Consider the following 27,373-nt stretch of genomic DNA (forward strand, 5'->3'; position numbering starts at 1 on the left):
CTCTTACCTTTTACTACTAATTATTCTGCTGCCTCAAGTGGCAAATAGCTGGTACTGGCTTAAGGGATAATCCAGTTGTTTTGAGTATTTTCAAGTGTCGAACTGGACACCTTGGCAATATTTGACAGTCTATTGGTTATGTGCTCTGAAAGCATTATGCCTAGAAATCAGCAATGAGGTGAATTCATTTTTTATCCAGATTATCTGCACTATTAGATTTGGCACTATATCTGTGGCCTAATTGCACTGGAAGAGTGTACACATATAGCAACATACAATACAATGGGTTGAAAGATAGTGAAGAAGTTGGTTTATACATAGATAACACTGTGTGTTTACCACAGATAGTTATGTAACTGTTTTACCTTTAAACTTCATTTTCCCTACATTTTGTTTACAATAAGTGTAAATGTAGGCTGCTTTCTTCATTTGTAAGATAAAATGAATTTGATGATTAACATCTTTTACAAGCAGTGTAAAGCAGTAAAGGTTGTTATTAATCAGAGTTATCTTTTATAGAAAACCTATGAGTATTTTTAACTGCCACTGCTGTTGAAACCCCTCACATTTCATTAAACTCCATAAAAACAAGTAGTGTTGTTGGAGTGTTTCTGGGCAAAGAAGCGCCAGCAGTGCCATCTGTACAATGAAGATGATGCTTTGTTTCAGGCCCCTTCATCAAGTGATCATTGCATACATAATGAATAAGCTCAGTGGATGCAGTGGGACACACTGAACCACACGTGGAGCTGCCGTCATTCTGCTGCTCAGCTCATTTTCTGTTTGCAACTCTAAATTAGATTGCCTATTAAGCACATTTGAATGCCCTCTTTTCATCAAGATTTAATTTCCTTCAAATGATTCCTCTCTGTTTGATTCCATGTGATAGAAATCGTATGTGCCGAGATAAGACAACCAACATTTTCTATAAGGGAAAGGTTTGCATTTGCAAACCCATTAGCAGGAAAATACATTTTTGTTGAAAAATAGAAAGTGCACAAGCTGTGAGAATGTGAAGGGAAGGCAGTGAGAAAAAGCTGGTAGGTTTAACCTCCTAAGACCCAAACTCTTTCATGGCATGCATTTTTTTGTTTCTCTTTGCTATTTGGGTTGATTGGGACTTGATGAATGTAAAAACAAAGAATTACCAGATATTTTTTTTTCCACATATGAGGACATTCGTTTTCAATTTTGATAGAACAGTGGCAGTGTATTGTCCTCGTAAGTGGATATCAGGCCCTTGTAGAGCAAAATTTAGTGTATTGGTCTAGACAACCTAAAATGTGATGTCCACATATGTGGACGACAGGGCCTAGGAGTTTAAAACAAAAAGTATACCGTTCCTGCTTTGTGCACAATCTCAGAGTTGGATGTGGGATGTAAAAGGGGGAAGAGGCCTAGGGACTGAGATGTTGATAAAATATTAACTCACACAGGATATTTAAAGCCTCTGACATTCTTTCATTGCTCAACATGTTAGAAATGGCCTCCACAAGATGTGTACACAGCCAGCAGCAGGGATGGACTTTTCCCCTTAGGTTAAGTAATCAAGAAAGATCAGCGATTGATCAGAGTGGACTGGACTGATTAACATGGGGTGACAGCAAGTTTAATGAACCTACAGTTTAAATGAAAACTGCTAATTTAGATCATTGATATCTGCCATTTTAATCACAATTAAGCAATGCTGAGCATACTGTGTTCACTTATTGCATTCAGTGAGTTTTATTTCTCAACTTCGATTAACATTCACAGAATTGCAGTGACTGCATAAATGTGGTGTATTTATAGCATTTATTGGTGCTCCATTCTTGATCATGGCTCACTCCAATGGCAACTGTAGTTCAGATACATCACACATATTTGTACACGAATTACTTTCTGTTTTTGCCATTTATATATTGTTAAATACAGAGAAATAATTTTGGTAACTAAACGGAAAATATATATATATAAAAAATATTAATCTAAACTCAGACTTGGTGAAAGTGATTGGACAGGGATTTGTGCCAGTCTGTTTTATACTGTTAAATATTAAGTATGGATAGCTTAAAAAAAACAAACAAACAAGTAATTAAATTTTTTGAGAAACAAATCTATCACTAGATGTCACCCATTAGTCAGTGAGCTCCTGTTTCAAAGCCTTTGATATTAAACCCCAATGTGATGAGCAATGGGCAACTCCAAGAAACTGCAGGATCCCCATTCGGTAATCAGTTATAGTAGACCCTAAAACACAATCTTCTTTATTTTCACTATCAATTTGAACATTATTTGAAAAATAAACATTATTATGGAATAATCATTCGATTATATCTTAAGATAGACTTTAAACTAGCAAATAACACAATAAACTCAGCAAGACTTCACTTTTCAGACTTTGAAGCTACACCCATCCTGTCTGTATAGTTCATGGGGGGTAACAACATTCCTAGCTCTGCCCAAAAGTTAGAAATATCCAAAAGAAAAACTGGAGTTTTAAATTTAACTATATGGAAGAAAGCGATTAACCATCTTCTCTTGAAAAGTGACTGATGGATTCCATTTAAAAAAATGATTAGAGTTGCACAAACTCTTGATAAATGATTTTTTTTTAAAATTTAGATTATGTAACTGAAAAATATATAGATATAGTTAGTGAAAAAGCACACATTAAAGAGCCATTAGTTACAGTTTATAAGCTGTGACATATTTCTGGCACATTTACCTCCCTCTGTCTGTTACATTGTGCCTCTGCTCTTTCAATGATAACTTTGGCCTCTTCAGACGTCTTCGGACAATCTAACATTAAGATATAAACAGCTCAGAGCTCCTAAACATCAACTTCCTTTAGCTGTCACTGCCTCAAATGATAGACTGCAAAACCAACTTGTACAAAGATTAAACATACAGTAGTCTACTGTGTTTAACTGTTCTGGTGTATCTCAAGTTTGTGGATTGTTGTGCATGCCCCCAGCACAATACACAACAAACTGAAATTTATCAAGTCTATTAATCACTGGTTTCTATGTGATCTACACCCCCGTTCTTCATTATGTAAAATCTTTTTTTTTTTTAAATTGAACACAGGTTTGTTGAGTTTGTTTAAATCAGTTGACTTCAGAGTATCTGGCCATCAGTAGGATGTTTTTAACCCAACCCATCTGTTATCTCAGATAAGTGGAGTGTGTGGTCTAGTGTATGAATGTATTGATTCTCCATTGATTATGAAGGAGAACGGTTAGACGGTCCTACTCCATCTAAACTCCCAGGGCTACATTATGTATCACATTAGACTCAATTACTGATTAGACAATTAAGAGTGTTTATACAGAGAACAGCCTAGTATTTTTATTTCAAGCAGCTGTTTAAGCAAACTCAAGTCTAATCTTGAGGTACTTAGATTTTACACTTTTTATTTCTCTGTTTACCTTTTTTTGTTATCTCTAGTTTCTAGATGTCAGATGTAGGGACGTAAAAGATTGCACATAAAACAAAACAATGTTTTATATTTTATTTTAATATAGAGTGTATATAAAAGCTTAATCAGGGCCTTCCAACCTTTATCTCTCTTAAAATTTACAGAAAAGCATTTCCCACTGCTGCTTCAGTTGTTCAAGGGCAAAATTTAATTCGAAAAGTCTGAAATATTTGGTATATGTGAGAAAACAACAATAAATTAAAAAAATTTTTACTGGCTTTGATCATATCATGATCCTTCAGAGGGAGGCTGACCCTTCAGAGGGAGCTGTGAACCACTAGTCCAATTTCCTTAACCCTGACACACTGTTTGTGCCCAATTTGACACATTTTGAGAATTGACAACAGTATAAATTACTTAAAATGTTACTTTTCAGTCAGAAATTTGATTACTTGTACAAAATGTACAAAAAGAAAAACATATTGAACCTGTTACAGATCAAATAGACCTTATATCTATTCCGATGGAGTCAAATGAAGGAAAATGGTAGTTTTAGGGAAATCCTGAAACTGTCAAACTATAAAAGGCATGTCTGTGTGTATTCCTATGGGGCAGTGGTGATAGAGTTAATATGGGACCTTCACATTGTCACAAGAGCTGTCTGTCTTTCCACCACATTTGCTCAGGTTCCTGCAGAAACAAGCACTTGCTGGTCTTTGGAACAGTGAAAAAGTGAAGTACAGGAATGATCATATATGGGGCACAGAAGGAAGTCAGATTCAGAAGGTGTCTTGACAGAGACCTAAGACCTATGATCTATGATAGACACGTGATATTGTTTGATATTACAAGTTTTTCCTTAAAAGCAAGTCTCCTCCCTGCTCGCTGGAACATTTTTTAAGACTTAATCATCCATTTATAAATGTCATGCTATTTATGCATTTTGAGTTTAAAAATATAGCATAGAATTTAATGCAAGAATGCATTAAATTCTTCTTTGTATATATTATACATAGAGTTAACTTTGTACAATGTATACAGTAAGGTCCATATGTTTTTGAACAAAGACAACATTTTTGCACACCACCACAGTGAGTTTTATATAAAGAAGGAATAAAATATTAAAATGAAATAAAAAAAAAGTGCTTCTAAGAATGGCTTTTGGCTTTAATTCAAGGAGTTTTACAAAAACATTGCTTTAACTGTTTAGGAATTAGATTAAACAGAGCTGCCATTCTCAGAGGCTTAAACTTTTCTAATATGATACAATCATATTTTACATCACTCACAGAGGTATTCATCTGCTAAATTAATATTTAACTTTTAAATCTTTGGAATTCAATCTCAGGCTCAATTAAGAATCTCAATACTTCTTCCACAAGGTGTTTTTAACAAATTGATTACAATTACAGACTTTGTGTAGTTTCAGCAATGCCACCCTAGAGGGCAGTAATCATTTCTTCCATCGCTAAATGGTTTTACAACTAAAACTGAATGCAAAAAACCCTTCATTTAAAAAAAAAAAAAAGAAAATGCTAAAAGATAATAAAATGAAATAAAATAAGCCTGTGACTTGTACACTGCTCTAAACAGCTAAATTTAACAATTTCAAAACTCATGACACTATTTCCAGGACTGGATTTAATTAGAATAAAGCTTAACACCTTGTAATAACAGGGTGTGGTCTGATGCTGGGCAGCCCTGTTGGATTAGCTCCAAGTCCCACAGCACTCGTCTCCTAATTACAAGCTGGTAAGCACAGTGCAAGCCTGTATGACTACTCATCCATGCTCCTGTGGGTATGCTACCATCCCTGACAAACAACACACAGTCTCACTCGTTGCTCCCTCACAACAGTTCTGTGGCAGTAGCAGCAACCTGCAGCAGGGCTTTGTTCCTGCTGCCTGTGTCCTTGCTCAGGCTGCTCTGTCCCATCTGCCTGTCGCTGTTTGCCCCGGTTTCAGCAAAGAGGCTGCAGAGAGCTGCACTGCATCGCTGGATCAAAGCAAGACTAATGACTAAAGCAGAGCTGTAGCTACAGCACCAAGGCTCCAAGTGCTCCTGTTCACAATGCATTGCTGTAGTTAAAGCACAAGTGGACTAAAGATAGAAGAGCACAAGGCAGCAGCTAGCAAAACCACTCAGGTGTAGATGTGTCTGGTGAGAAGATAACACAAGATATCATAAGAACTCAAGAATAAAAGAGTACTTCATAGATATATAGGAAATTTCAATGGCACATTTTATGGATCTAAACGAAGAAAAACTCAAATAAATAAATAAAAAAAACTTTATTTAACTGCATACAAAACAAGCTGTTTTTATTAGTGCATTTTTTTCCTAATATGGATCTTTACATTTGGATGTCAAGACCAGAGATCCACAGAAAGTTCACTGAATGATTGAAGGATTTCTTTAAAAATCTTTCTTTCTCTTCACCTTTCTGTGTCTCTGCTCACATTCTCCTCCTTCTCCTATCTCTTCCACCAACAAAAAGCTATTAATAGAACACCCTGCTCTCTCTTTTAAACTGCAGGGAGCATATTCCGTGCACTTAAAGGGAGGCAGAAACTGAAGATACCAGGAGGCGTCTGAAAATGTCCTCTACACTGCCCGTGGCTACAAAGATGCCGGCTGTCCTAAGAATAACAACAAAGAAGCCTTTGATCGATTTACGGCATTTTGTATCAGCACAGATGCTCTTCAGCTAAAATTAGCACCTCAAATCATTTTCAGACTAAATACCTTGTGAACATTGTGACGTGTGGGGAAAAAAAGGGTGGATAAACAGTTAAAAAACACCTCTGCTTGTACTGTGTTCATGCCAAAGTCAATAAAAGACATGATTTTATGACCAAAAAAGGGGCAGAAATGACACACAATAAACACACACAACACAATTTCAAATGAGTTATTATTGGCTTCATTATTGATATTACTTTTTCATGGTTATGATCATTTGGAAGGATTATATGCCTTTTTTTAAATTCTGCATGTTTTTCTTGTCCATAGATTGTCCTTTTTGTTGTAAAGTGCAGATAATACTATGTTTTAAATTCAGACTTCACATACAGTATATAGTACATGGTTTTTACTCCATCATCCATTGGTTACTATTTACATTATTCTGTCATAGTTCATTTCATAGAAAGAAAATCCATTATCCACTGTATCAACATTGATGGATGTTTTCAGGCCTCTATGAAATGGGGAGGACAAGGGAAGGGGGGCTGAGGTGAACAACTGTAAAAATTTCAGTGGATGCCACACTATCAGGCTCTGGGGTCAAAAGAAAAAAAAAGTCTTAAACACACACATGCATTAAGATTGCATATTGACTGTATTGTTTCCTGTATGTATGAGCCTTGTCACACAGAGCTGACATCGCGGTTCAAACAAACCCCAAAGATCAGAGAGCTCATATTCACATTCAGCTAACATGTGAGTGTTTGACATACAGCAGCAGAATATTGCAAAAGTGTTTCATTTTTGCTTTGAGGTTTCTTTCAAATGCTTTGTCAGCTCTTGGGATCAACATGGAATTTATGCCCGATAAAACAGAAAAAATGTACTGAACCTTCTTTACCCCCCAAACTACCAGCTAATAACCAATCTCTGCATAGATTTCTCAGTGTATTCACTGTTGGGCACCCTTCTCATGGAGTGGATTTGCTGGTGGGTCCCTCAGCAGGTGAGAGATGAAATTCTTAGAGGCTGTGGTGCTCCCCATAAAATAACACAACTTCATGTATAATTGACTTTGTTTAGACTGAAAATTAAAAAAAAAAACATTGTGCAGATTAAATCTGTAGGTTTACAGATGGGCATGATTCTACTTGTCTTTGTGCTTTAAGCAGAAATAATTGCTGATATACAACTACAACATTGTGAACTCCAGTAAATGAGTTGCTACAGTGAAGTTGGCTGAGGTACAATAGCATGCCTACTGTCAAACAAATAGTTAAATGCTAGCGTGTAACATTTATGCTAAATTTCTGTCCAACAAAATGGTAAAAACAAAAAAATGACAATAGGATTTGACGCATTGGCATGCATAGACATATTTTTTGGTCAGACTGTGAGTGTTTTCTCTTTTCCCCACATACAAAGATATGCAAATGGCTGTTGCATAAATGCAGCTGTACAACCAGGCTAATACACTGACATTCAGCAGTTCTCCTTCTCTCTCCCTCTCAGACTCACAGAGACACACTCACACACACACACACACATGCACACAACTCAAACACCCAAACCAATACTCAACTATTGATCAATAAGCTCTTGGTTAAATTGTGGAGCTCCAAAGAGGTTAATTCTTTCTTTCTTTGCGTTTTTTAAGAGATAGCGTGTACGCATTTCACACCACCACCTCTACCATATGATCTTGAGAATGTTGCTAATCAGCTGGGTTTTTTTTTTCGGTCCTACTTTGAGTTATGACCTTTTCAGGATCTCAGTCCACCTTCAAGCTACTCTTAAAAAAGCAACACATGCAGTTTACTTACTAAAATCCCCTAAAAATGTTTTGAAGATACAGAAAAACAGATTTGGACAAAGAGAGGATGTCAGAAGCCTCGGGTCAGGCAGTTGGACGAGCACATATTGGCAGCGATGTTGTTAAATCACTTTGCTCCTGCAGTTTGAAACTGCAGTGAGCAGAATGAAACCCTTAGAATAAAGATGTACATCCTGACATGACAGAATTCATCAAGACAGTTCTTGCTACAGACCTCCTCCTAATCCATCACCTTTCTAATTACAGAAGACATCTGTGAAAAGATGTAGAAAGGCAAGAGACTCGGATATGAAGTCCGAGGACCCTTAGGTTAGACAGTATCTGCTACACTACTGCTAATTATCACTTCCCATATTGATATTACTGCCTTTGACTGTTACCTTGGCAGTGTTGAGCAAACAGTGGAAAATCTTACCTGGAAACAAGAATCAGAACCTAATTCACATTTGATGGTAACTTTTAAAGACAGATTGTGCTTCTGGCATCAGAGTGTTTTCAGCGGACAGCCAGACTCTATTTAGATTCTGGCCAATTTAATGTCAATAAAGGCTTTCTGAGAAAAGATTCTGGTTAGGGATGACACAGTTCAGTACCACACGCCGCCTTTCAACAACTACTTCACAAAAGGCAGTTTTGTATAAAGTGAAGCAAACGTCTAGTGTCTAAATCCAGGACGTGTATCAGGTTTGCTGAGAACTCACCAGCAAAGAAAATGGCTAGTGGAAGTGTGTCTTTGACACTCCAGACAGGCTCCGACACAGGTGAACAACAGTGTTCATAATTATCATTTTAAAAAAAAAAACATGGCAATGATCTGCACATTGTGGAAAGACTCTTGCTTTCTCTTAAAAGTTTGATATTTTAGGTTTTTTTTAATTCTCATAAAAGTATATGAGCATTATATATATGTGTGTGTTTTGTCTGTATACATTTACTGTTTTATACATAAGAAATAAATATGTCTATTGTAATAATTATACTCTTTTTGTCTTAGAGGCTTCTTCTTTGAGCTTAAACACATGCTAGGAATGTTTCTGAGGTCATGCAACACTAGGAGAGTAGCGTAAACCCAGATACAAGGCAGTTTGGGGGAAGCATTTTTCTATACACTAGTCCTTAAAAGTTAGTATTTTGATCGTGAGGACGTGATCATGTGACAAACCTGTGAGAAAAAACACCACTGCAAGTCTATCACATCTGCAACTGCGATAAATGTCCAAAACTAGGGTGTGAGTTAACGCTCAAAATCACAGCTCGTAGCTCAGTTTACAGCGACCTGGCAAAAGTTAATTGGTAATGACTTCTACGTGGAATGTTAATATTGACAAGGATACCATATCCTGTTACATGTAGGATTTGGCTTTATGATTATTTCTTAAGAAATCCTCTGACATAGAGTTTTAGGTTCTTGTAACAGCTACCTGCAGGCATCCTTTTAAAAGTGTGGATTTGTACAGAAGGCAGTGTGCAAACAAATATACAGTGGTGTGATGAAGCAAGTGGCAGTCGAGAAACAAGTGGAAATTTCTCAGTCAGATAAAAATGTCATGCAATTATCTACTGACTACGTTTACTAATAACAGCACCTACCTACTGGCTATCAGATAAGTCACAGTTAGTCTACCTATCTATATATGAATAAGTACTTTATGTGTGAAACTGTGGAAAACAAACAAAACAAGAAGAAACATTCAAGTTGTCCTCAAAGCTCTGCAATAAGACCAGTTTGGGTGAATGGAGGGAGAAAGCTTGCATTGCAATACGTACAGTACATGTAAGACCAAAGCAGTGAAAATTCAAGGCCATTCTCAGTCATTCATCAGATACTGATGTCTACTGGGAACAAAGGTGTCAAACCATGAGCTTAGTGCTGATGGCTGTCATTCATCCTTGAAATTATGTGGTGTACTTAACCACCAACCTCGTCACAAGTCACCCATAGGCCGTGCCAGCGCTGGACTGGGCTTGCTTTATGCTCGCATGTCCTTTTTATCTCTAAATAGTGTAGCATAGGACAGTTTTGTTTCACTGGCTCCAGAAAGCAGCATATGTAGCGCACAAGTAGGGCTCTTCAGAAGCGCATGGCAGAGCAGTGTGCCTTGGGAAATGAGGGATCAAGGGACAGGGGACTTAAGCGGGACTTGTTACTTTTTTTTTTTTTTTCATTTTGAAAGCGATTCTTTTCTCACTGTGTTTTCTCCACTTTCTTTTTGTGCACTACTACTGTGAGCGGGAAATTTGTAGGTCTTATCATTTACTTTTCAAAACAGTCACACAGAAAAAAGCCAACTCCATGCAGAAATGCTAAATTTTCAATTTCCACTCATTAATGAGTTTTAAGGACAAGCTGTGACGAGTGAAGACAGGATGGGCGTAGAAGGAGTGAATGGTATTTGCAATATTTTTCAGTCAATCATCAACAACATGAATTCTATTGCCTTGATATTTTCAGCACACATAAGATGGGAGGATGTATGCCTGTCCCACCCAGATGCTCAGCTCCACATTTCCCACTGTGACAGGGAGGAAAATATAAGATGACTACACATCTGTAAGCATTTTGGTGATGTTTACATAGTTTGTGTTGGCCAGCGTGCAGTTGGCTGTCTTTAGGTTCTCCTCCTGAAAGTCCTCGTTGCTGTTGTTCACAGCCTCCTGGATCTCCATGTAGTCCGATTTACTGATGGTGGAGCCACTCCGACTCTTTTTCAGCTCCTCCGCTGAATCAGCTTTGGTCACGTTGACCTGCAGATACTGCGCCTGTTCTTCACCTTCAGTCTCACGGTGATAGAAGTAGTTAAAATTTGACACAATGACAGGCACGGGCAAGGCAATGGTCAGCACACCTGCAATGGCACAGAGGGAGCCCACAATCTTGCCACCAATCGTAGTTGGGACCATATCACCGTAGCCGACTGTTGTCATTGAGACCACAGCCCACCAAAACGCATCTGGGATGCTTTCAAACTGTGACTCTGGCTCATCTGCTTCAGCAAAGTAGACAGCGCTTGAGAATAGGATGACTCCTATGAAGAGGAAAAAAATGAGGAGGCCAAGCTCTCTCATGCTGGCTTTCAGGGTCTGACCCAAAATCTGAAGCCCCTTAGAGTGACGAGAGAGCTTAAATATTCTGAAGACACGCACCAAGCGGATGACCCTGAGAATGGCTAAAGACATGGCTTGCTGACCTGCTTGACCATCCTCTGGTCTGTCTGCTAGCTCTGTGCCAAGAGTGATGAAGTAAGGGATGATGGCAACAATATCAATAATGTTCATTATATTACCAAAAAATCCTGCTTTGCTGGGGCAGGCAAAGAAGCGCACTAGAAACTCAAAGGAGAACCATATAATGCAAAGAGTCTCTAGGATAAAGAAGGGGTCAGTGAAGTAAGTGGCTGTGTAGCTGATGATTGTGGTGTTGGTCTCAGGCGAAAAGACTTCTGCTTGAGACTTATGCATTTCCTCTTCATCATTACGGAAAATGGGCAGCGTCTCCAAGCAGAAGCTGACTATAGATATGAGGATGACCATGACAGAGATTATGGCAATAATCCTTGCAGGACCTGAGCTCTCTGGGTACTCAAACAGTAGCCATACTTGTCTCTGAAACTCGTTGTCAGGAAGAGGCCGCTCCTCCTCCTTGATAAAACCCTCGTCTTCTCTGAACATCTCAATTGCCTCCTCACCCAGCTCATAAAAGCGAATCTCCTCTGAGAAAATATCTACGGTGACATTGACTGGCCTTCTTAGTCGGCCTCCTGATTGGTAATAATACAATATGGCATCAAAGCTGGGTCGATTTCTGTCGAAAAAGTATTCGTTCCTTAGTGGGTCAAAGTACCGCATCCTCTTTTTGGGGTCCCCCAGCAGAGTCTCTGGAAATTGGGAGAGCGTTTTAAGTTGTGTCTCAAAGCGCAGCCCTGAGATGTTGATGACCACCCTCTCACAACACTCATGGTCAGCCTCTGGGTCGTAGTCCTGCGGGTGACCCGGGTGCGCCGCCGCCTCGTCAGAGGGGTCGGCTGTGGCAACAGTCATTCTGCGGGGGGAGGAGGCCTGCACTTTTCAGTGAGTCTGGGTCCTGCAGCCTGAAGAACTGCAGGCGGAGGCCAGGAGAGGGAGGGGGCTCAACACTGTAAAGACCTGACGGCCACAGGATGTCACCTAGGATCTGACTGCATATAGAACAGAGAAAGCAAAGACAGCAAGGTCAGGTAAACCTGAGACATGATTCAGCACTCAATACTTCTTACGTTTAGTGCAGAGATGTAAGGAGTTTGCGTAAGCCTGAAGATCAAACAACTCAAAATAGAAGAAAATGAAGCCACCCTCTAAAAACTGTCATAAGATCTGATATGAAATTATGTAAAGTTAGACTGTCATGAGAAAACTGTCAGAGCTAAAATGAACAAGTGGAAACTTGAGGCTGTCACTCCTGCTCTTGACTTTGGAAAATTAATATGTAAATAAGCAACCCGCCTTGCATATAAATTACTTCAATGCAGGTAAATGCAGGGGCTAAGGGGCAAATAACACTTACAGGAGCTCATAAATTAGGACACTGATCTGCTGCAATGGACAATATGTGTTGAAATGAATGGGAATACCTTTTCTAGTGAAGCCAAGCATGAATATGGCAATGCAGCAGACACCAAATTCATACAGACAGCTTCCTGTCTAGAATATCATCGAAAACCACTGCAGTCTAAACACCAATGTATGTGACATGCTTAAGATTCACTGTTGTGCCAAACAAATGCAATACACAGCTGCAACATAGACATGACTTCAGTCTAGTTTTGATGGAGCATTTTAGTCTTGAAATGGTGCCTGTTACTGAAATATTCAAAAACATCTATAAATAATTTACCCATAGAAGGAAAAAGGTTCCAAGAGAAAAACTGTATCTCTCCTCTGCATCATCTCCACTCACAAAGTAGGAGCACAGTTTTATAAAATAAAATAATAATGCTTATGACACACACAGCAAATACATAACTACAGGTTTACTGGTCACTATACATTCTTCTGCTGCAGCGCAAATCATTCCGCCAACTACAAAATGCTACGACTCATGTTCACATTTAATGGAAATGGAAATGATAGGTAAAGCTGCTTTAATTTCATACATACGTGCAGACATCTTTTTTCCCATCTGGATGTGATTTGATGCTCCTGCTGGACGCTGGTATTAGGCAAGTGAATAACCAGCTGCGCTCACCGGGCGATCTGATTCCAGTGCAGGTATAAAATGAATTTCCAATTTGGGACAGTCGATGATATTCACCTCATGTTGTCTGCGGCATCCTTGCCGTGTACACCGGGTACAGTATGTGCGGGTGTGTCCTCGCTTTCCCCTCCCCGACTCCTTTCCTCCGGGTACGCTGTCGTGGGATGGCGATTGGCAAAAAAAAAAAAAAAGAAAAAGAAAAAAGAAAGGAAGAAAAAAAAGGGGAGGAGGGAACCGATCAAGGAGGTGCTGGTGCTTCCCTTAATAACCAAAGGTGCTGGGATCAGCAGAAAAAATCTTCCACCACTGTTCTCCTCCACGCATGTATGACTGTGTGACGAGCTGATGGCTGCAGACAGCCTCAAAGGTAAATAGTCCCCATAAGGTGCTCAGAAAGGCAACATCTGGAAAGGGGGGGGGGCAAGGCGAGGCGCGGGGGAGGAAGGGAGCTTAAAAATATAATCTTATTACCACGATATAATAATTTGAAGGCGTGTGAAAATAATTCGGTTGCTCAGAAGAGTTAATCTATGCATGCGTCAGACAGTCAATTTACATTTTTATTTATAATTTAGGCATAAATTAGCATCTCCACCAGATTCCAGACTGAGATGCAGATATGCTCAGGCAGTGCATCCCAGTATCTAATGCAGAGACAGTTCTGAGAATCTCCTAATAGCCTACATGGTGAGCAGAGCAGCCTCCTCAGACACTGACTTGAAACGACATGCGTGAAAGAACCGCCCTACGTAGTGGGCTAGAAGATTATGCAATTTCACTGAGCAGGAGACCCACGCACACACATAAACACACATGTAAAGTGGCCTTTATGGCCCCTGCATGGTGTCAGCACGGTGGGAGGCGAGAGATTTTTACATGAAGAAAAAAAAAACTTTCTGGGCAAAATATCTCTGTTGTCAGCTTCGGCCGCAGGACTGGTATATAAAGCTTAGTCAAACCTGCAGTCAGGCATTGCTATGCATACCAAGAGACGGGCTGGTGATGGAGAAAGGCAAGGGCGGAAAAACGCGCTCCCCATCTGCACTATAGCTTAGCGCTCACCTTATCTGCAGTATGGGCAATTTAAAGGGGTACACAGCTCCACCGCTATTCAGCAGCACTGCTGATGGTTAAAAGATGCGATCTTCTCAAATTGCAATGCCAAAATTAAGAGTAAAAAAATATTCATTTCTGCATATTTAATTTATCTTCGAGATGTTTTCAGGCATTTGATAAAAAACAATAACATTAGTGTGATGATATATCAACCTGTGGCTACTGTTTTAGGAAATATGTGAGCATGTTCATGCATGACTGTTATTGCAGAAATAACATAAATGCTTGTGGGAGAAGCTTTTTTGATAATCTTTGTTCTCTTGTGCGTTATTAGTTTAGTGGAAGTAATAACAGCTTTACTTCTTTTTTAATGCCTGTTCATGGCAGTTACACTCGCAGTCTTTCCTGGCAACACAATTCATGAATAATAGATAGAACAGAGGGCCTAAAATAGAGCAAATCCTCCATCATTGCCCCTTGCTATATTCAGAATAACGAACAAACTCTGTCCTTTCATCACTATTGATACCTGAGCTGGGAATCAATACTGGAGCTGGGAATGAAAGCGCCGTGGCCAGAAGTGACCTCCTCAGAAGCCAAAGGTCAGTGGGATTCCCTTGGATGAGCAAGGGAGGGAGGTGATTCAGGAGAAACAGGCAGTGGGGCAGACAGCAGGATGATTTGTGTGAGACCTGACTCTGCCAAGGCTTGTCCTGCCAGACCCCGAGACCATCATGGCTCCCAACCTCTTCCCTGCTGTCTGTCTGCATGCCTTCCTGCTGCCACACAAGCCGATACCTCTCTGTATCTCATAATGGCTTTCCCAGGTTACTTATGACAGCATGGTCATTATTTATGAGCTGGGGGCCTGTTAGAAAGACTGCAAATGCTGTCTTTGAAACTCATTTTCTTACTATTAGGTGTTTTTCTTAAATTAAAAAGTGAAGGTTGTCTACACTCTAAATGCTCTGTGTACCTTAATCATATGGGGATGTTCAAATGGCTGGCTGTATAAGTTGGCAGGCGAGGGTGTCAAGAATGAATTTGTTACCAAGAGGTATTGATTTCAGCATCTCCATCAGATGTTTTTTTTTTGGCTCACTGACATGCAGAAGAGAAAATAAACCTGAGAACTGAGAGACTGAAGGGTCATTCTTACTGGTGGATTAGAGGAGCAATATATATATATATATATATATATATATATATATATATATATATATATATATATATATATATATTTCAGTGATGAGAATGGCCATATTGTGTGACACTACTGGTGAAGCCTTTGCTGATTTCTAAGTGACTGTAAAGACAATGAGTGGGGTGTGTGTGAGATTTGTGATTTATGAATTCTAATTAAATTCAGAGCTGTCATTTTCATACTATATTTTAAAAATAAACCACATATTGCACAAATCCCATTCTCTAAAAAAAATGTAGGCTTTTAATGTTTTTTTAAGAAAGGTAGGTAGCTTCAGAAATACTGGAAAATCACTGGAGGATTAGCTGTATTTAGTGTTTCCAGGTGACACAAAAGTGAGCTTACAGTGTAGCAATTGGTACTGCCATTTAGCCGGTACAGTCCCTGGAGTGCAGTGGTCTTTTTATTGATGCTGGAGGTCTGTGATGCCGCCTTACTCCTTCATACTGCATTGCAGCAGCCACAGGTTTCCAGCACACACACACAGACACACACACACACACACACAGGAACAAGGTTTTAAACATAGGGTCCACCATGGATCTCTTCAAAACCCTGGCCTGCCTATTACAAGCTCCATAATAACCAACATAATGTGATAAGATAGAAAACAGGAGGCTGCATATCGCATTCATGTTTGGATTTTCTGCTGCATTAATACAGATTTTCTGCTTCCAGATATGATGATGCAACACTCTCCTGTGTAATTCCTCATTAACAAATTCTGTCATGCAAAATCATCAACAAGACTCCTAGAACAAGAACCTTGCACTAAATCTTATCCTATATATTTTGTGAATTTTCTCCTGATTCTTTTCGCTCCTTGGCCTATAGAGCAGTCCAACAATTTTGCTGCTAAAGACATTTTTCCAGTGCATCTTCAGTGAGACTCAATTTATTTGACCCTCTGGGAGATGAGTCATTTCAGCATTGCTGCTCAGGAACTGAGTTGCCCTGCAAAAGAGGCAGGTTACACATACAAATATGGGACCAGGAATGTGGACACAATAAATAAGTGGCTATGGTACATGGCTATAAAGCAATATAGCCCCTTTTGTCCTTAGTGTCCCCTGGAGCTAACAGTACATCTGAGGTAGAAATGGAGAAAGGGAGGATAGGGAGGACGGAGGACTCTGTAAAGAGAGAGAGGAGAAGAAAAAGGGAGGGAAGGAGAGAGTCATGCTCGTCAGATTGAGGCCCAGCAGGAAGAGGGCAGATGCTGGAAAAGAGCCAGACAACAGGAGAGAGACAAGGACACTGGCCCACTGCGGTATACTGCCAAGCTCCAGCACTCTTAGCCAGATCTCAGAAATATGCACATACGGCCACTACACAAGTTAATTTCTCAAAACTTACAGGCTTGTAGATTACCTGTAGAAGTTTGTAACGTAACAAAGCATGTATACTGCATGAGTTATGTTTCTGTCATGCAAGACAAAAGTTAGTACATGCATCATTTTGCATACACAAGAACACCTGCAGAAATGACAGCAGTACGGTCCTGCTGCCGTAGGCCCCGGTCTGGATGGGCCTGGGCTCCCTTGCCTTGGTGGGTGCCGAAGGACGGGGGTGCCTACTGGGGTCAGCGGGGGAGCTGGCCCCAGGGAGGGGCATCTTGCGCTTCCCTTCTTTTCCTCCCCATCCCCAGCTGCCTCCCTCTTCCCGCTCCAACACACCCACCCACACACACAAGTAGGGCCTTGGGGTGCGGGTGTGTCACCAGGGTGCAGGGGAGGCAACCCCCACCCCCCACCCCCCCTCTGGCCCCTTCTGGCCCCTTCTGGCCACCTGTGCCTCAATTTTATTCCACAACTTAGACATCCACATTACTCACACTCTCATAACACATACATATAGGGCCTTGAGGGTGGGCACGTTAACGGCGTCCAGTGGACGGTCTGTGTATTTAACCCCACCTCTGGCGCCAGTGCCCACCTCTCAATTTTAAATCCATGTAGACATTGAGGATTCTCGGGAGGGGCCGTGCTAACACCTTCTGCTCTCTGGCAGCAGCACCATGCTCTCCCATGTTTTAAATGCACCTTAGAACAACACGCAGCAACACTACACATGAGCGAGAGGAGGGAGGTTTGGGGTCTTCACACACCCCTGTTCTCTGCTGGCCATTGGGGCGGGGGGGCTGGGAGGAGGTGTTGGCCGTCCGATTGGGATCTGGGATGCGGGGGCCTCCCTGCTGCTGCGGAGCCTGGGGTGGTCTGCTTGCCTCCACCCCGGGGGAAAGGGTAACATCTCCTGGGTCTAGGTGCCGTTTCCCCCTCCAGCGGCAAGGGTACCTGGACCCGGGGTATAGAGTTTGTTTGGGGAGTGTGATTGTGTGTAGAGTGTCCATGTATGTCTATCCCTACATTGGGTGAGTGCTGAGTATTTGTATATGTGTGCATGAGGGTGGGAATGCATGATTGTGTCTGTGTGTGTTTTTCTCTTCTTTCTCTTTTTAAGTGCCCTTTCTCACTGTCCCTCTTCCCTTCTGTTTTTCTTTTCCTTCATCTTTCTTTCTCCCCTTCCTATCCCTCAGTCATGTCTGTCCTGTCTGTAACAACTGAAAATAAAATAAAATAAATAATAACAACAAAGGTCGATCAAATGGACCAATACGGCAAGGCCGTGATGATCCATTTGGCAAAGTAAATCCATTGGGTATCCTTGTTGGTCTTCAGACAACAATTCTGACGGCTAAAGAACCAAATGGGACAGGCAAAAAAAAAGAAAGAAAAAAAAAAAGATATGACAGCAGTAAACTGCCCAAAACATTTTGACTCCATTCAGTTCTGTAAGCCACCCTGCTGCTGAAAGGAAGGTCTATGAGTCAGTAAATGAGTGAGTCAGTGTCACTGTTGCAGGATACTCTGATGTTGCATTATACAATGCTTCTGTATGACAAAGTGAAATTTAAGTCAAGGTAAGAGCTTGCAGGAGCACTAGGTTATATTACACCAAGGTCAGAGAAGAAATAAGATACTCTGTGTATCGGGGTAAGAGGGTAAAAATAAAACTTTATGTCAGTAAATGTAAGCTTTCTTTTACATGCACAGGAAGGCTCTGTAAATCAAAGTCATTACTTTGTTATCCACCCTTGAATATTTTGCTAAAGTGAGGTTTTGCATCCTTTTTGTAAAAGTTGAAACGGTGCATGAAAGAATTTGCTTTTTAAAAAACGTGTGTATTAATGTCTGACTTCCAGTGCTTGACAAAAAGTGCAGCACAGGTGACCATTATCAGATGTGTGGGATTTACAGTGACAGCTACTATGTCACTGATGATGCAATGCCCTGGTTTTTGTTTGCAAGTGAACCAAAACATGTGCCCCTGCCTTAAGCAGGAGTCTGGTCTGCAGTCGACAACGCTGCTGAGGGATGCAGCAGCCACTCTGAGTCACAGAACACCTGAGCGGTGAGTCAGGGCTGCACAGTTTCCAGGGTCACAGTGCTTCAAACTTCGAACCTCACTCAGACGTGACTATTCTTTGTTGATCTAATTCATCATAGATATGTTGAGATAAGGACAATCCTAGAAATAGTATCAATACCAGAAGAAATTGTCCCAAGTCAGCATTGTCGCTGTAGCTGGGTGAATCGTTTGCACAGCCTCCTACGGTTGCTACAGAAACCATTTCTAGGGGCAGCAGAGGGAGGATTTGGACTGTGACATCACTACAGCATAGTTACAGCATGATGACAAAGCACATTTTATCCGCTTGCAGTCAGGTGCATTAGTTAAATATAAATGTGTTTAGGAAAAGTGTGAAGTCTGTATTTTCCATCTTTCCTGTTTCACACTTTCACATCTGGTACATGTTTTACAGCATATGGTGCAGTACCCTACATTACACTACAGTACTTTGACTCCTAGCTTTCTGTGTGGCCTGTGGGGGGACGGATATACGTATGCTTTCTCTAATATGCTTTCTGGGCTTTTCTTTGTCTCACTGAAAGCTCTGAACACTGAGTCTTGATGCAGAAGAGTGAACTTTATGAATAGCCCCCAGAGTGCCATTATGTGTTCTCAAAAGAGCAGATGGATGAATGGCACCGAGAGAAATAATGGCAATATGTCTCATAGTTTCTATTTTTGGCAACACTAAGTTACAGTTTTAGGGCAAATACCGTACTATAAAAAACATATCATCAGCGCAGGAAGGAAAATGTCCAGTGCTGTGAGTAATTGTACCGGACACCGCCATTTCTCATCTGGGTGCTTCTATAAAGTTCAAGGATGACATGAGGCAGCTCTCCTGGCAGACACTCCCCATGTTGGCATGCTGGGTATCATCAGAGGTAGCACGCTGCTGTGAGGCATGACTCCTCTCATGTGGAGAATGTTGGCATGATGAGGGCAGCAAAGAGATGAGAGAAAAGGGAAGCTCCAAACAGGTCTCCTCCAAACCCCCCACCCAGAACTGAACACAATCCTGGATTTGCATCTTTGAATCCGCCTGCAGCAGCAGAGTCGGAGAGAACCAGCTGTGGAGCTGTCTGCGATTTTCTGTCTGTGTGTGTTTGTGTACTATGCATGTAAGCTCAAGTGTATGCACCTTCCCCTCCCCAGTGCTTTCTTTTTTCTAATGACCAAGATCCCACTACTGAGTGCACTGAGGTATACCAGCTCTCACTGTCTTACAGCTGTGGAGTACTCCAGCATGCTCATTCCATCCACATGGACATCCACAGAGGAGAAGTGACACAACTTGGCACATATATCAAAGCCATAAGTGTACATTAAGGATGAGTAATTATTTGGATTTTAATTCTTGGTCTGCAGTGAATAGAAAAAGAAGATACAACGATACAGAACAAGATTTTGTGTTTGCATCTTTGGCTTTTTTTTTTTTTTTTACATTTACATTTCATTTAAGTAAAAAGTACAAAAGTACGACATGTATTGAAAAAGGTCCTGAATTGTAAATAAATAGGTTGACATGTTAATCTTTATGTATTTGTTGTCATGTTGCTATATTCTTAGCTCTAAATGCAGAAATGAACAATCCAGTGTTTTATCAATTTAGAGCATAACAACACCAATCTCCTAATAAGTTAATCTCTAATGTCGTTCTTACCTTTCACAAAACCAAAACATTAATAGAAGATATGTTGTACTGGAGATGCATCTTGCAAGCACAGCTGTCGAGCTTTGTAGATGATTAATGGTAGTGGGTAAATCGCAAGCATCGTTTCATTTTCTCCTGGTTAAAAATACATTAAAGAAGGGGGAGAGAGAAGGTACAAAACCACTCAGCAGTTCTGAGGCAATGCACCTGGAGCTGCAGGACACATGGTATCTTGTCTGCAGAACTGAGAAAACAGAAAACTCAGCAAAGAAGTGTCTAATGGTTAAACCAAGCCACCTTACTTTAAAGTATGTTTAAGGTGACTTTAAGTCATCTGTAGGTTTCTGTACCTTTTCAGATGTTAGGTTCACCTTTGTTACACATTTGTGCTTGTGTTTCTGTGAAATCTCTAACAACAGCTTTGAAGAGAAATGAACTTGTTAACATGGATCAAATTTTATGATACCCAGGCAGTTTCAGTCAATTCTGTGATAACACCATTACAAAGAAATACTTTTGTAGATCCCTTTAGAAAACATTACAAGCAGGAATATATCAATTTCATGATATAATCATAGCAACCTTTCTGAAAGGCATTTCACAAGGCTATTGTTACATCCCTTTGCTTTTTCTTGGTTAATGTTTCATCATTTTGTTTATTTGTTTCAATGCTGCACTGGGAACACAAGATATGGCTTCAAAAGCAACAGTCCGGAAATAGGATAGCATACTGCAAAGTCAATTTCAAGTAACCTTGGTGTCCTTTTTAGTGCTTGTGCAAAGTTCTTTCCTTTTTTTCCCTAGCTCTAGCTTGCAAACTGTAATTCTCTTTGTCTCATGGGAAACATGAGAATTATGGGTCACACTAGACGCCTCTGGATTTTAAAGTAGTTTCCTGACCTGCACGACAAATCCCAGATGGTCACATTCGCTGGTTCTAGGACAAGACACTGTATCTTCCTCAGCGGTGCACGTGTAACAATAGTAAAAATAACAATAATCATTGCTAGATTCACAATTTTGTCTTCAGCAAAAATAATATTTTTATCTTCCACAGATTGAATATAATCCATAGTTGCACATACAAAGTACTTGTAAGTGGTTCTTCCTCACTTTGCCACAAAAAGAGTTTGCAGATAACATGAAGGCAATAAAATTCTTCAATGACAATAAATTATTGTTCTTACCATAAAGTCAAATTTTATAAGGCCTATCATTTTCAATGTCTGTTGACAAGATGATGTGAATATAGCCTTGAGGTCTTAGTGTTGACTTTATACAAAAGATGATTAAACCTTTAAATTTATTATGTTATGCTAGTGTATGGAAAAATGGAAATAACACCCCTGTAATCAGTCATAAATATATATAACTGAATATTAATGTTTCTAAAAATGTTAGCAAAAACATTTACTCTTCTTAAAATAGTGGCTCTGCATTTAAATTCCAGATACGTGCTGTCAGCCACCTAATAAAGTGATTATTTACTGCTTCTTATTTCATTCACAGAGAAAAAGGCACCATAAATTTAAACCTTTAATGAAGTTACTTCTTTCTTGGGATCAGTTCTTCATTTGATAGATCAAAGTCTCTGCCGGCTTCTTATGACAAACTTCCATAAATCTCCAGTAAACATAAACATAAATAGACTCGTTTAAGATTTTGTAAGGGTACTGGGGCTTAAAACCCACAATCAAAACCAGTCACAGATACAAAACGTTCAAAAGGTTTTTTTGATTTTTTTTTAAAGTTGTTAAAAATGCTGTGAGACATGGTGGCCCCTAGAGACAAAGCACGTGAGAGGACAATATTACATAAAAGTTGGTCAAAAGAACACACTGACTATTTGACAAATCTTTAAATGTGTATAAAGGCACCATATACCACATATTCACCCCTCAAGACTCTATCTTCCAAGTTCAATTTTTAAGCCCTGCCTGAAAGCAATAATTGTACTGAGCCACTAGAGGGCAGTACTGAGCTATTTACAGGTCTATTTCGTCTATCAAGGTTCCACACCACGCATCAATTTTGAAATCAAGCATGACTCCACAGACTGTTCAGAGGCCTTACAAACAAGTGAAGTACTTAATGATACATGACGCACTTGATGAAAATGGTGATTTTTAGTTTGATGTCCCAGTACATATTAAAGATGCCAATTACATGATACTGAGAGAGCTCCAGATCCTCCAAATAAAAATAATTAGATGTTAAATTTTTATGAGAAGATTGTTTAGCCAATGTATATATTTTTCAGACCTTTGCTAAAAAAAAAATCGACCTTTAAATGTTAAGGTGTCACATTTTAGTTATGCTATTCTAAAGATTAAATCATTAATCATTTAATATAGAAAATGATCAACAAGTGAATCTATATGAAAAGAACTACAACTCAGCTCTAAAATTAACAGAAGCAAAGTCATAATTGAACTTTTGTAACTGAACTTTTGTAAACTTCTCATTTATGATGCGAACACTCATGTATTATTAGAGAAAATGCAACTCTGTAACAAATTGTTGGACTGATTGGAGTTTTGCTTTCTGGTTGAGCTACACTGTACCAAAAAGCTCACGTGCACAGTTCTGCAGGTGGGAGATGAAAGGCAGCTGACATCCGTTGGTGTGCCAGCTCAGATAATGGCGCTTTTACATCTGAAAAAGAGAGCAGCATTCAGTAATACAGTGAGACTGTAGCCTTTCATTATGTTCATGTAATCTGAAGCTGTGGGCTTCATTTTCCCTAAATAGTTACAGTAATACTGCTGCTTGGTTGATTCTGCCTTGACCATCTTTAAGGGAAGCGATGAATCGCCAAACCCAACCCAAAATAATATGCACCATTTTCCCCTCCAAGGACAAGAAAGCAAAACAACAGTTTGTGAAGATGCAACACAATGCCACGGAAGCATGAGAGGGGGTTACCCAGGAAACCACCGTAGCCATGGAGACTGCATCACAAGGCGGTTCAACAAGCGGAAGGCGGCGATGCGCCGCGAGTTCTACCTCCCTTTATCCATTCTGTCATCACTGCGCACATGACCTCAATCACACAATTATTCACAGTTTTCTTGTTTTCATGCTCCTCCTGCTCGCTTTGGACAAAGTTTGATAAGATGCAGCACATTTATTCTAAAGAATATACGAGTGACAGGTGGGACCTGAGTCAGTTCATTTGAGTTTTATTCAATATAGGCTATAGGCAGTTCTGAATAAAAATACACTGTACGAAAAGCTCAACTCATATTTTATGATAAGCGTTTCCATTAACAGCACTCTGCGTTTTTATTACCTGAATAATAATCCGAACAATATGTGGACAGGTTATGATATTAAATATAACCGAAACAGGCATTGGGCTATATAAATTACCATAGTCTATTGATTTCCACGAAGCACAAGACGTCGTTTTTGGACTGGTGGGTAGATTCAGTAGAAGACTATATGCTACACGTCTATCCCAGTCATGAACACCAACAACGGTCGCATTATAACATCAAGATATGTAGGCATCGTGTGGCTTTATACGCTGAAAAATGTCTGTTTTAACAAGCTTTTTTATTGTTATTATTTCTTCTGATTTGAAGCAAACACTTTTTCTGTGCGTGATTTTTTTTCTTTTTTCCCCCTCTTTGCTCAGGTTAATACTTGTTGATCACGGAGAAACACTGAAAACAGAAAAATCTTCACTGAAGTATTTTTGTATCGTTTCCATTTGCTTTGGTGCAAATAAAATAAAGATTAATACCTTGTTAAAACAGAATTTTGCAGCTTTCATCCACAGATATGGACTGACACGTTACGAGTGGCTATATAAAAATATTATAGGTACTGTCTCATCATGCTTCATAAATGATCCATGGCGGGGTTCATTTACACGTCCGTGAAGATCTTTTTGATGTTCACACAGTTCTGGTTGTTTTCGGTGGTGAAGTTAGGTTGTTTGAACGCACTGTTGATGCCCTCCTCTATCACCATGTACTCTGACTTGCTGAGAGATGAGGAGCTGCACGACCTCCTCAGCTCCTCTGAGGGGAGGTGCTCACAGCTACCTGTAGTGTGATACTGTGGGTACTCCTCTCCATCAGTCTCTCTGTGGTAAAAGTAGTTGAAGTTGGACACAATCACTGGCACGGGTAAGGCAATGGTCAGCACGCCTGCTATTGCGCACAGAGAGCCCACTATTTTACCACCAATAGTGACCGGATGCATGTCTCCATAACCAACTGTGGTCATGGTGACAACTGCCCACCAAAACGCATCTGGTATGCTGGAGAAACTTGAAGTGGGGTCGTCTGCTTCTGCAAAGTAAACTGCACTGGAGAAGAGAATAACTCCGATAAAAAGAAAAAATATGAGCAAGCCAAGCTCCCTCATGCTGGCCTTGAGGGTCTGTCCCAAAATCTGAAGTCCTTTTGAGTGTCGGGAGAGCTTAAAAATACGAAAGACCCTCACCAATCTTATCACCCTCAGGATGGCGAGGGACATCGCCTGCTGACCACCGTTGGTTTGCCTCTCGGCCAGCTCTGTCCCCAGAGTGATAAAGTAGGGGATTATGGCGACGATATCAATGATATTCATTATGTTTTTGGAAAAGGTAGTTTTGCTGGGACAGGCAAAAAACCTGACCAGCAACTCGAAAGAAAACCATATAATGCACAACGTTTCTATGACAAAGAAAGGGTCTGTGAATGGACTTGACGTGAAGGGAGCAGTGCCATTAACTGCGGGTGCCACTGTGGCTTGGTCTCTGTCATCCCGGAATTCCGGCAGAGTCTCCATACAGAAAATAACAATTGAAATTAAAATAACAAGCACTGAAACGATGGCTATCCCTCTTGCTGGCCCAGAGCTTTCAGGGTACTCAAACAAAAGCCAAACCTGCTTCTGGAAATCATTTTTGGGGAGGATGCGCTCCTCTTCTTTTATAAACCCTTCATCCTCGCGGAATTTCTCCATGGCCTCCTCACCGAGTTGGTAAAACCTGATCTCCTCTGAGAAAATATCAATGGGAACGTTAACAGGTCTCCGTATGCGCCCTCCTGACTGGTAGTAGTAGAGGATGGCATCAAAGCTTGGTCTGTTCCTGTCGAAAAAGTACTCGTTTCTCAGTGGGTCAAAGTAGCGCATCCTTTTCCTCGGGTCCCCCAGTAGCGTGTCTGGGAACTGGCTGAAAGTTTTCAGTTGCGTCTCGAAACGTAAACCAGAAATGTTGATGACCACCCTCTCGCAGCATCCCTGGCGGCTGCGCTCATATCTGTCCACCGACAGGTGAGGCGCTGAGAGCACGGCGGACTCCTCCAGCATGTTTTCCACCGTCATGACGCCCTTCTCCTCGGCATAACCCCGGTTGTCAGACTCGTTGCGTCCCCTGTGTCCCGCTGACGCGTGCGGAAGGATCACGCTGGAGGTCTGGTCATCCATACAGGTGGTTTTCAGTCTGGAGGAGCAGGGTGCGCCACGCCACTCCCAGCCAAAGCTTACAGCTTTGGAGAGCTGAGGCCGACGCCAGTTACATCTCCTCCAACCATCACCTATCTCTGCCTATCCACACGCTGAAGCGCTGCACTCCCCTCTGGCTTTTTTTTTTTTTTCAAACACGCCGACACCCACCCACAGCGCGCATATGTCTGACATACGTCCACCACCCGCCCAATCGGAAATTAACTTGACACTTAATGTCGAGCACCCACCCTTGTGTGGCGAGCCGAAAACACTTGACGAAATCAGATCCACACCTGTTAGATCCAAGTTTTATTCTTACGCTGTGAGCTCGTGCGAACCCGTTATTATCTTTATCACGTGGGAATGACAACAAATCAACACGCCTGCCAGTTCCCTTTTAGCAAAAATAACATAAAGGGCACGAATCCAAAATGTATGCGATTCACCTCCAACACAAATGCAAAAAAAGAAAATCATAGAGGAAAGCAAAGTCCTCGTTCTAATCTTCAAGTGAATCTTATTTGTCCTCTTTTCCAACAAAAACAAAACAAAACAAAACAAAACAAGTGATGTTAGATACAGCTTCACTTTTCCAACAGAAATGACATCATAAGGATTTCGATAATCAACTGAAACAGAGGGATGTACCGGGGCAACTAGATATGTGCCGTCTTCAATCAGCGCAGAAAATGAAATTCTTGCATTTCTGCTATGTGTCTTCTTTCTTGTTGAGGAGGTGTTGCTCTCCATGGTGCTGAAAACAAGCGCGCCCCAGTTGGTAAATCTATGCGCGCGCTCTTTATCAGCACTCAGCTGAGTTTATTACGTGCTCAATTTGTGTGTATTCGTTTATAAATGCTCTCCTGGATATTGCCAACATAGCACATAAGCTCCAGGATCAGTCACCTCATTTCCACTCGAAATGAGTGTATGTGCGCCCTCACACACACACACACACACACACACACACACACACACACACACACACACACACACACACACACACACACACACACACAGAGAGAGAGAGAGAGAGAGAGAGAGACTTGCCATGTGTGCCATGTGTTGATAGAATCGCCTCAAAGAAGAGTCTGAGTGTCAGTCTTTGTTATGGCTGCAATTAATGACGAAAATGCAAAATCAGTGTTGTTTCTAATTCATCCTGACAGGCTTCATCAAAGGAGTCTGTCACCGTCTGTGGTTTAGGATGACAAGCAGGGTTAATGAGGTCAAATGGGATTCAAGGCTAATGCACAATGCACCCTTTTGTTGTTTATATTGTGCCATTCTAGGTTTTCATTTCAACATGTGAACACCAAAGGAAAAGCTGAGCCTCTCTTCTCCCCAAATGCGGCAACATCTAGTACTCTACTACGAACATACTTTAGAAAATCCTCTTAAAGCGGATGACACTGATCCAAAAAACCTAGTGACCACCACTGCTTGGGAGGTGG

General features: G+C 40.7%; 2 protein-coding genes across 2 annotated transcripts; both read right to left on the reverse strand.

The window, feature by feature from the left end:
* Positions 1-6,297: 6,297 nt before the first annotated feature.
* On the reverse strand, positions 6,298-13,768 carry LOC146387596 (potassium voltage-gated channel subfamily A member 2). The gene is made up of 2 exons (XM_084929332.1): positions 13,053-13,768; positions 6,298-12,094 (listed from the first exon to the last, which is right to left on the reverse strand). The coding sequence occupies exon 2, from the start codon at positions 11,955-11,957 to the stop codon at positions 10,461-10,463; it is 1,497 nt and encodes a 498-aa protein (XP_084785458.1). The 5' UTR covers positions 11,958-12,094; positions 13,053-13,768; the 3' UTR covers positions 6,298-10,460.
* A 9,872-nt stretch (positions 13,769-23,640) lies between these two features.
* Positions 23,641-26,641, reverse strand: LOC146387597 (potassium voltage-gated channel subfamily A member 3-like). The gene has a single exon (XM_084929331.1). The coding sequence runs from the start codon at positions 25,896-25,898 to the stop codon at positions 24,348-24,350; it is 1,551 nt and encodes a 516-aa protein (XP_084785457.1). The 5' UTR covers positions 25,899-26,641; the 3' UTR covers positions 23,641-24,347.
* Between the last annotated feature and the right edge of the window lie 732 nt (positions 26,642-27,373).

This window comes from Perissodus microlepis, chromosome 5 (assembly GCF_051167445.1).
Source record: "Perissodus microlepis isolate ML-2025 ecotype Zambia chromosome 5, ASM5116744v1, whole genome shotgun sequence".
Lineage (NCBI taxonomy): Eukaryota > Metazoa > Chordata > Actinopteri > Cichliformes > Cichlidae > Perissodus > Perissodus microlepis.